Source organism: Myotis lucifugus, unplaced genomic scaffold, assembly GCF_000147115.1.
Source record: "Myotis lucifugus unplaced genomic scaffold, Myoluc2.0 scaffold_10, whole genome shotgun sequence".
Lineage (NCBI taxonomy): Eukaryota > Metazoa > Chordata > Mammalia > Chiroptera > Vespertilionidae > Myotis > Myotis lucifugus.
The window spans coordinates 2,585,593-2,597,293 of NW_005871058.1; the positions used below are offsets into that span (position 1 = coordinate 2,585,593).

At 40.8% G+C, this 11,701-nt stretch overlaps 1 protein-coding gene across 1 annotated transcript in view; it reads right to left on the minus strand.

Annotated features, from left to right (window-relative positions):
- The window catches only part of ANO4 (anoctamin 4), a 293,207-nt gene that overhangs the window by 155,564 nt on the left and 125,942 nt on the right, over positions 1-11,701 (minus strand). Inside the window, exon 4 of the mRNA XM_023749873.1 lies at positions 4,600-4,791. Coding sequence (XP_023605641.1) covers positions 4,600-4,791 — 192 coding nt within the window. The remainder of the gene's footprint in view (positions 1-4,599; positions 4,792-11,701) is intronic.

Below are 11,701 nucleotides of genomic sequence, written 5' to 3' on the forward strand. Positions count from 1 at the left end.
TTCTATGTCTTCACTCATGTGGCTAAACAAATTTAAAGCAAAACACAACTATGGTGACTCCTCCTACTTTAATCATAACCATAAATCTACAACAGCCCTTGAACGTGACTGTCAATCATATTTCTTGTTTATCATACCATCATATCATCATAACGTACAGATTCCCCTCCACCTCTCCCTCTTTCTCTGCCTCTCTCTCCTTGGCTCCATTCTCATTCTCAGCCATGACCTTGCTTCCCACATTACAAATAAAACTGACAGTGAGAAAAGAACTTCTTAGATCCTCATCACACTGCCAACATACACATATTGTCCCTTCCCATCTGTTATCACAAATAAACTATTCATGATTGTATTGTGCTCTACTCTCATCTCTCTCACCGATGCTCACATCATGAATTCTCCACTCTTTCCAACATCATGAATTATCTACTAAACAGTTGCTATTTTGAAAAGAAACTCCCCCTTGACCTTATTTCTCCTCCAGCTTCTTCCCTATTTTTTCACTATCTGTCACAGCAAACCGCTCAAAAAAAGTTGTCTGTATTTAGAGTATCCAATTTATACCCTCCCATGCTCCTTTAAATCTGCTTTAACCAGGATTTCATACCCACCACTTCACCAAAACTGCTCTTATTAAAATCACCATTGATCTTCACTTTACTAAAATCAATGGCCAATTCTTAGCATTGGACTTACTTGACTTTTAGCAATATTTAACCTAGATAATCACCACTCCTCTCTTCTTGATAAACTTTCGTTACTTATCTTTCAAGATACATAATTTCTGGCTTCTTTCCATCCTTGCTGGGCATTCTGTCTTGATCTTCTTTGCTGCTAATTCATGGTCTCTTTTACCTTTACTATTGGAGTGCCCCAGATTTCAGCTCTTAATCCTCCCCGCTGCCTCATCTTTACTTCTTTCTTTTGTCATCTCTTTTCATCTCAGTGCTTCAAAGACCATTTATATGTCAACAACAGTCAATTTTAGATCTCCCTCCAAGACCAATCACTCAAACTCCAGACATGTTTATCCCACCACTTACATGATCTTGCCAGTTTTTAATATTATGAGGTTCACAATCAGACTTCTGATCTTGGCCCTACTTCTGACTTAAAACCCACCAAATCTGTTTCTCCTACAGCTTCTCCATTGGATATCAATCACATATATTCAGATAAAAAACCTTGGAGTCATCCTTAGAACTCCTTTCTCTCTTACCCCACATTCAGTCCATTGGGAAATCCTGTTAGCCCATCTTTAAAATACTTCCAAAATCCAAATCCTCACTACCACCACCCTACTCCCACCCCTAATGATGAGAGCTACCATCATCTCTTGACTAGATTGTTATGGTGGCCTCCTATGTGACCTATCTCCTTTCACCCTCTCTATCTATATAGTCTATTCTCAAACAGCAGCCAAAGTGATCCTTGTAAAATATAAGTCAGATCATAGGATTCTTTTTCTCCAAACTCTGAAAGTGCTCTGATTTCACACAGGATTCAAAGTCCTTACCGTGGACTAAAAGGCCCTGCCCAATCTGTTCCCACTGGCCTCTCTAGGCTGATGTTTTCCCCTCACTTTAGGCTCAGGCCCTTTGTGCTGATCTTCAAACTTCTAGACTCATCGCTATCCTAGGCCCTACCCACTGACTAGCCCTCTGCTGTAATGAACTTGCCCATTTACATGGCTCTCTTGGCTCTTCTAGTCTTTTTTTTTTTTTAATCCTCACCTGAAGATATGTTTTTATTGGTTTTTAGAGAGAAAGGAATGGAGAGAGAGAAACATTGATATAAGAAAGAAACATCAATTAGTTGCCTTCTCTCAGTGCCCCAACTGGGGATTGAACCCACAACCTAAGTATGTACCCTGACCAGGAATCAAACCCATAACCTTTTGGTGTATGGGAGGACACTCCAACAACTGAACCACCTAGCCAGGGTGCTCCTTCTAGTCTTTGAATGCACATCTCCTCTACGAAGTGGCCTACCCTGACCACCTTATTTAAAATTTCAATAAGCAATCCTACTACCTGATTCCCCTACGTTTCCTTTTACCCCTAATGCTTACTATCTTCCTAAACAGTATATAATTTATCTATCAGATTCTCTGAGGTCAGGGACCTTTGTTTATTTCATTGCTGTATCACTAGTACTTGAAGGATAGGCCTTCGACAAATATTTGTTGAAAGAAAGGCAGGTAGAACAATTTAGAAAACTACTATAATTTGTCAGTGATATCACAATAAAGCTGGAAAAATGTGTTTATAAAAAAAGCTATTGTAATAATCTAAAAAACAGCTAATGATGGTTCAGTTCAGTCCTACCCTACTCATATTTATTGGAGATACAATATATATAATCCAGACTTCTCATCCTTGAAAACCTTATGGTGGAGAGACAGGTAATTTTAAAAAGGTTAAAATATAATGTAGCAAAACCAAGGCATCCTAGAGAGAGCAGCATGAGCAAATGTTGGGAGACATGAAATTGTACCAGGTGTTTGAAGAGCTGAATACAAGTCAGTCTGATTAGATGTCTGATTAATCTGATTAATGGTCTAGTTGATGTGCCAACTTGTCTAGACTACAGTCCCCAATTACTCAATGAACACTAGGTATTGCTGTGCTGTGATAGAAATCCGAAATCAGTTGAAATTAACTTAGGAAGATTATCCTTGAGAATCTGAACGGAACTGTTCCAATCACCTGAAAGGCCTTGAAAGCAGAGCTGAGGCCTCCCTGAAAAAGAAGAAATTCCACCTGTGGACAGCAGCTTCATCTGCACCCAAGAGTTCCAGTTTGCCCTTCCTGACAGCCTGCTCTATGGATTTCAGACTTTCCTTGACAGAACTCACAATCATGAAAGCCAATTCCTTATAATAAATCTCTAGTATGTATCTTTCACTGGTTTGGATTTTCTGGTTGAATCCTGACTGATACACCAGCATATAAAGTTTAAGGCAGAGGTAGGCAAAAATGAAGGATGAGAAGCCGTAGAGGCTAAATCATGAAGGGCACTTGTTTTCAACATGCTAAGAGGTTTAAACTTTACCCTACAGACAGCAGGACAAGCAAGGCGAATGACATGGTCAGGGTTGAGATGAACTATTCTAGATTTAGTGTAAAGGACCTACTGGGATGGGATGCAAGAAGAAGAGAGAGATGATGGAAATGGGAAAACCGGGAAAGTTGTATGCCAAAGAACTAACAGAAAAACCAAGAAAGAAGACTGTTGTGGGAGCCAGGGAACATGGTTTGGGGAAGGAGTGGTGGTCCATTCTGGTCTGGTGCATCAGAAGAGTCTGTCACTAGGCATGCTGGGCCAATAAGAGGTCACTAAGAGCCTCAAGAGAAGATGTGGAGGAGCTAGAAACCAGGTAGTGGTAGGTTGAAGAGTGGCTTGGAGGGAGAAGGAGAGGAAATGGTGTAGATTATTCTTTGGCTTAGAAGATGTTTGGCTTAGAAAGGAGAAGGGAAACTTCAAGAGAGATGGTAAATGAAAGAGAAAGTGGTAAATGAATATGATAGGAATGGGAGAGCTTAAGCCTATTTAATAACCTGAGGAGAAAGAACCAGCAGTAAGGGAGGAAGAAAAAGAGAGAATGAGAGGACACATTCTCCTGAGCAAGGCTCAAGAGAGGAGGGGTGGCCAAGGGCACAGGTGAAGGCTTATTCAAGATCATTGGGAGAACCTTCATCTCCTAAAAATGTAGGAAAGATGGAAAGGATGGGAGTAAAGAGAGATACATTTGGAGATGGAGAGTAAGGAATCTGCAGAGAGAGAGAGAGAGAGAGAGAGAGAGAGAGAGAGAGAGACAGACAGACAGACAGACAGACAGACAGACATGACATGGCTAGAGATGGAGGCTTGGCTTTAGTTGGGGCTTGGTGGCCACCTGCCCAGACATTACAGAGAAGAATCAGATGGACAGTAAAGTTGCCTTGTTCAGTGATGTTTCCTCAGCATCCAAGACAATGCCTGGCATATAGCAGGCATTCAATAAATTGGTTGAATGAATGAATGAATGAATGAATACCTTCAAACAAGCAAATAAAACCTTTTTTATAAAAAACTACTTGCTTTGATATTGACTCATTTTAACATTTTTTACTTGTTAAAATGCTTCCAAGAACCTTGAAACATAATATAATCCCAATCTTCTGCCTTACTCTTAGGAGGTTATAGGCAAGTCAAACCAGATATCTTGGGTTTCAACATGGGCATTCTCAGGTTGACCTTCTCCCTGGCCTATCCTAGAATAAATTATGAAGAAAATGGCCAAATCCTCTTTTGTTTTAGTGTACAACAAGCTTTTTTGAACTAAGCAAGTTTATTCACTTAGATCTTCATTTAGATTCTACCACTGTCGGCAGAACATAGCCTTCACCTTTCTGACACATCAAGCTCTCTCTGTACTCTTACTTGTCTTGTGACATTTACCAGTAATTGAAGTGAAGAAAGGGACAGACACAAGATTATTTTAAAAAGCAAACTTAACTGGAATTATGGCATAATTCAATAATGAAAATATAACACAGGCTGTTTTTGATTGTTACTAACATGGGTCCCTGCTGCACTTTTCCCATGCCTTACCTGGGTGGAAGGCTTTGGTTTTCCCATTAGTGATTCCAGAAGAGCTTGCCTCCATTTTTATTGACCTTCTACTTGGTGGGAGTGAGGAATGCCTGACCACGGGCAGGCGACGTGACCTTGGGTGGCTTGCCACACTTCGCCGTTGATGGATTTGCAAACGCTTTTCAGCCCCATGAATAGATAAACTTAAACCTGGAATAAGAAATAGCACCGTTATGTTGACTAAGTCAGTTCAGAAAGGCTAAAATGCAAGATGATTTTCTGGCATGAAATCCAGAGAGCATAAACAACTGAGCTTCAAATTCTTAAGGGATGCAAGTGATGCTAGAATTGTGATACCAATTGATTTTCACACTAACAATATTTACTGAACACCGTTTCTTTCAAAAGTGGACAACCTCAGATATCATGACAAGAGTTTTATGAATAGGGATAGTCAGTTTACATATTACCAATATTCCAATGAAGTCAAATATTAAAATGCTTTCCCAAATCCTGAAGAATATGCACATATTTGGCATGCTGCTGTCAGGGGCTATCAATAGTAAGAACTGTTGTTGGGATATCTGGAATTTCAATAAAAATCAAAGAACCTTCTCCAGGGGATTCATGTAGAGGCAAAAGTTGAAGACTAAATTCAGATTTACACCTCTGATAACCTTAGAATTATGTGTATTTCTAGAGCTATTTTATTTGGAAAAAATTCAAACATATCCAAAGCTAAAATAACAGTATAATGAACCCTATGAACCCATTACCCAGCTTTAATAAATATGAAGATTTTTCCATAAAGTTGAAAAAAAAAGGATTTTTTCCAATCTTTTTTTCATCTATATCACTCCCCTTTTTTAAAAAATATATTTTATTGATTTTTTACAGAGAAGAAGGGAGAGGGATAGAGAGCCAGAAACATCGATGAGAGAGATCGATCAGCTGCCTCCTGCATGCCCCCGAGTTGGGAGATGCCCACAACCAAGGTACATGCCCTTAACCAGAATCGAACCTGGGACCCCTGAGTCCGCAGGCCGACGCTCTATCCACTGAGCCAAACCGGTTAGGCTATATCACTCCCTTTGTTGATGGTTTGCTTTTAGGTGCCAGAATAGTTTGAAGGAAATTCCATACATTGTGTCAATCTCATCAAAAACAATATGAATTGTACCAATTTACATAGATTATGGCAATATGGATTGCATGCATTGATACATATAAAATATGTCAAATTCTGAGTTCAAAAGATGTTATTTAAAAAAAAAACACATTGATCAACATTGGAAGTGCTAAATCCTCAATTCATTACTCAAAAAATCGATAAAGAGAAAAGAATTAAGCATTTGTCCTGCCTTTACTTTATTAACAACATTTCAAAGTAACCAAATAGTTAATAAGAGAAAGTTCTTCACTCTAGAATTCCAGCTAATAAATTACTGATGGAAAGAGAATTAGAAAATCATTTTAGAAGCCTCAATGAAATATGAAAGATGATTGATTTGTCCAAAGAAGTACTATGAGGATGGAACTGGAATGCAAAGGCATGAATGACTGAATCCAGATCTGTTCTTAAAAAAAAAAGCCAAGGAAAGGCTTTTATTAATACCAACTAGCTAGGGGGACCTGGTCAGGAATCATGCTATTTGATAAGGGAAAGCTAAGCTTCACAAAATTACAGATTTTTTTTTTATTAAGAGGAAAATCTTTTGAAACTTGAAGGTAGAAATTTAAAGTTAGAAATTACTTTAGTGGTTAGCTAATTAATCTGGTGCCTTATACAGATGAGTAAACTAGGCCTGGCAGGGTAAAAGTAGTAAATTTACATATTACCAATAGAAGAGGGCTACGGTGAGAAGTCTACTAAAAACCCAGGCGTGAGGGAAATAAAAAGTCTGCTCAGAGGTAAACTGTAAGTCAGTAATAATGGGTCATGCGAGAGGTATAAAGAGTTACCTTAAATTTCTCCATGGTGGGGGAAAATATATTACCCAAGTCAATTTGTAAATTCTAACAAATCTTTAAGAAAGGATGTCTCAAATAGAATGAGGTTTGGTCAGCATAAAGGAAGCATTAAATCAGCAGTTCTCAACCTGTGGGTCGCGACCCCTTTGGCGGTCGAATGACCCTTTCACAGGGGTCGCCTAAGACCATTCTGCATATCAGATATTTACATTATGAGTCATAACAGTAGCAACATTACAGTTATGAAGTAGCAACGAAAATAATTTCATGGTTGGGTCACAACATGAGGAAATGTATTTAAAGGGCCAGAAGGTTGAGAACCACTGCATTAAACCAACCAAGAGCCCGGCCGTGTGGCTCAGTGGTTGAGTGTCGACGTATAAACCAGGAGGTCACAGTTCAATTCCTGGTCAGGTCACATGCCCTAGTTGTAGGCTTGATCCCCAGTAGGGGGCGTATAGGAGGCAGCCAACCAATGATTCTCTCTCATCATTGATGTTTCTATTTCTCCCTCTCCCTCCTCTGTCTCTAAATCAATAAAACACATACTAAAAAACAACCAACAAACAATGCAATAGAGACAAACCGGGCAGTGCCGATCCAGGCAATAGCCTCAGAGCTTTAGAATTCCAAATACACAGCCAGGCTGTCCTGACACACAGTTTCACTCTCCTTTATCCACCTACGTGCCCTCGCTCTGACAGTGCTCACCAGACAGCCTTCAGACTAGGACGTGGCCTCCAGTGCAGGGAGTAATGGTACTAGTGTTCCCAACTACCCGGCAGACAGGGTTTTCAGTGCGGCTAGCAGTCTGGGATCCTGGGCTTCTACACGTTTACTTCCCATGAACTGCTTAGTATGTGTCTGGCCCCAAGATCTAGCTTCCAAGCTCACATGCTGTGAGCCTGAGCCTTGGTCTTGGGAAATTCACCCAGGTAAGGCCTCCATGCTGGATGACCCATTGGGAGACAACTCAGCAGCCTTCCCTTAGCAATGCATGCCCTGCTCTATGCGTAGGTGCTGGGCAAGTGTGTCCTTAAGCTCCTGCTGTCTCTATGGGCAGGACTAACACCACAGCATCAACCTGGTATTATTCCATTCCTCCGTGCTCCCGACCACCATTGAGTGCTCCACATTTCCACAGAGGTGCAAAATGAACGTCTGTAGACCCATCAAGATTCCAGAAGAAGAGAGACAGGTGACAGATGAAAGGTCTGGGAGAGATGTTTTAAGTCAACATCAGACAGTACGTACAGCCTCAGTCTGAGAAAATGAAATAGGCTGCTCTCCCCAAAACATTTCTTCTTGTCCCTTTTGCAGAGGATTACTGGGTTGAAGGGACAAGGACTGTGAGTCAGTGCGGCACTTCTAGCTCTTATATAACTCCCCTCAAGGAAACACAAAATGACAAATGAGAATAAAAATTACACAGTAGAAATAAATGGCATAGGCCCTTGAAACTGTTGAATTCCATGTTTAATAAATATATAATAATGGAGACCCTGGGGATATGTTAAAAAAATCATGAGTATTACCAAGACAGGATGGATATGAGGAAAATGGGTATATTACAGGGGAATTTGGGAGGAACCCCTGATACCTGAGCAAATCCATTCAGGTACTCCAAGAATTAGGACTTCTGAGAGGTACATATAAAGGGCCTGGCCCATCAGAGTATATACAATGGCCAAGTCCATGGAGGAGGGAGATGTATAAACAAACAGTACACAAGACAGAACATATACTTCATGCATATGAAAGCATTAACACTTATAGAAAGTTCAGCAGTCACATCTTCAGAAATGAATTGTCAGCCAATAACTTGCATCATCCAATTTGTTCTTTATTTTAGGCACTGTGCTTAGATATCAATTATTATCCCATTTATGCCGTAGCACAACCCTAAAAGACAGAGAACTGGTATCTACATTTTACAGATGGAAAACCTGAGGCTCAAGAGGTGAAGTTACTGGTCCAAGGTCATACAAGTGATTAACTGGAATCTTAACCCCGCTCCTTTCCATTATAGCATGTAGCCTAATGAATTAAATAGCAAAACACAGACTGATTGTTTTAAGTCTGTAGTGGTTCTGAATAATTTATCAAAGTAGGGTTGGATGGTATATCATGTGTCAAGGAAGGTTTGGAAGGTATAGTATTCTGGCACTCCTTGGACCCAATCTCTTACAGAGCTATTATTCCCACCACCACCCTTTGCATCATGCTGAAGTGTTCTTGACCAGCTACTAAAGTCCTTCATCAGCTGAAACCTTCACCTGGAAGTCCTTCCAGTTCCTCTGGCCCACAGTCAACACCCAGTTAATTACAATTAACCCTTAACCCTTATCACCTTATCACACAACGCCCTTGTACAGTCATCATTCGCCTGCCAGCACATGGATGTCCCATTTCTCTAACTACATCCAGAGTCTCTAAGGGCAAGGATCATATTGTGTATATCTCTGATTCCTTCCTTGGCTCTGAATGAAGTATATTCATTACAGAGTTGTGGGGTGACAGTCCCCCTTCTGCCCCTTCTCCCCTGCATGTGACATTCTACATGGAACAAAGACTCCTTGGGCACAGGCAGAGCACAGGGTCAAGGGCCAGTCAAGGAAAGACACTGAGCATGTTTACCTCTGCAACAAAAATTGAATGCAGTACTTCCTGTTTCACTGCACCCTTGTCATCTTTCCTAGGTTCCTTGAGGCCAGACTTGGCTGCCTCGCTGGGTGTCAGCAGGCAACTTCCTCTCCAACTCAGCTGGGAAGACGGAGCCCAGGTAACATAAAGATTCTAATCTTTCTTCCATTCTACCTCAAAACATCTTTAAAAAAATACCTTTTTTCCCCCTTGAGACCTATCATCTACCTTACATGATAAAAAGATCTGAAGTCACACCTTTAGGGAGGAGAAGAGGGAAGTACAGTGTGTGGTTAAAATGTGGGTGCTGGAGCCAGTTTCTGGGTTTACATCTTGGTCACACCATTTATTACCTGTTTTTCCTAGAGTAAGTTATTGAATCTTTTTGTGCCTCCGTTTCCTCACCTATACAATGGGATAACCACAGCTAATATCTCAGAAAATGGTAAGAAGGAATTAATACCTCTCAAGTTTTTATGGCAGTGCCTGGAACACAGAGTTGCTTGGGTGACAAGTTAGCTGTCACCTTTAGCTTCTATCACATCAATGACAACTTCCTCTCACTCTTCATTCTCACACCCCTTAGATTCTAGCATTTAGCATCATTACCTCTGCTGTCTGTCTTTTTTTTTAAACATATTTTATTGATTTTTTTACAGAGAAGGGAGAGAGAAGGATAGAGAGTTAGAAAAATCGATGAGAGAGAAACATTGATCAGCTGCCTTCTGCACACCCCCTACTGGGGATGTGCCCGCAACCAAGGTACATGCCCTTGACTGGAATCGAACATGGGACCCTTGAGTCTGCAGGCCGATGCTCTATCCACTAAGCGAAACTGGTCAGGGCTCTGCTGTCTGTCTTAAAACTCTTTTTCTCTCTTGTTCCCAATGATGAGATATTAGTGTCCTAGGGCTGCTGTAACAAGTTACCACAACTCTGGTGGCTTGCAAAAACAGAAATTTATCATCACAGCTTGGGGGCTAGAAGTCTGAAATCAAGATGTTGAAAGGGCTGTATTTCCTCCTCCAGATGCTCTGGGGGCAAAGTCGGTTCCTTGTCTCTTTCAGCTTCTTGTAGGTGCCGGCATTCCATGCTGCTCTTTGCCTTATGACTATATCACTTCAATCTCTGTCTCCATAGTCATGTCACCTCCTCCTCTGGGTCTGTGTCTAAGCTCCCTCAGCCTCTCTCTTTTAGAAGGACCCTTGTGATGGCATTTAATGCCCACCTGGATAATATTTCTCAAAATCCTTAACTTAATCCCATCTGCAAACTCGTCCAAAATAAAGTCACATTCACGGGTTCTGAGGATTAGGACATGGACATATACTTGGGAGCCATTGTTAGCCTCACTCTGTGGGCATATCCCAAAGTCTTGGCTTTGGCCTTCCCTTTCTCTACATCCTCTCCCCATGTGCCTTCTGCACCCCATGTCTCCAGCGGTCATCTTTGTGTGGTCAACTCCAGAGGCATCCTACTTTGCTCTGCCTCCTAAATTTCAAGCCCACCTTTCCTACTTGGTCTGAGTTTCCTCCTGAGAAATTCAATGAGTCCACAGGAACACAATACATATTTAATATTCTGATAACAGAAAACAAAGTTCATATTTATCTGAAGCTCCTCATATGTTTTCTTTATATCTCCAAAATTCTATGTAAAATGTTAGTATATTCCTCAATGGAATAAAATTCTTCGGTGCTCCTTCTTTTTGGCCCCTCCAAGGGGCGCCAGTTCTGGCTGCGCCGCACGGTAGAAACGTGCCTGGAAAAGTGATCTGCTTTCAACTGAATGTCACTCCTGTGATCCAGAAGAGCTCTGGGTCACAGGAACATTTGTCATCCTGTCACTGTTTTACAACTTGCAGCAATAACATCTATGGGTTGCATCACTCTCCTTGTCGTTTCTTAGTTAAATTACTTTTCAAATCACTGAAACACTGTTTTGAATGTCACTACCATGAGCCAAACATAAGACTCACCCATTCCCAATTAAGAAAAAAGTCATCTGTGGAATGGGGTATTTATTTCTATTTTCCTCTTGTCAGCTCCAGCTACAAAGTGGAGGACAAATCCAGCACTTTTTCTTCCTAAAACAGTAAGAGAAAGGAGGTGAAAATTCTCCTGGCTACTCTCAGATCTGAGTTACTTTTCCAATCCTTCTGGAGCTTTTCTACTATCCTTTTTTATTTGACTCAAAAACATTTTTTAATGCCAAAACCGGTTTGGCTCAGTGGATAGAGCGTTGGCCTGCGGACTGAAAGGTCCCGGGTTCGATTCCGGTCAAGGGCATGTACCTGGGTTGCGGGCACATCCCCAGTAGGAGATGTGCAGGAGGCAGCTGATCAATGTTTCTCTCTCATCGATGTTTCTGACTCTCTATCTCTCTCCCTTCCTCTCTGTAAAAAATCAATAAAATATATTTTTAAAAAAAAACAAAAAAAACCAAAACATTTTTTAAAGAATATATATTTTATTGATTCAGAGAGGAAGGAGAGAAGGAAAGAAAA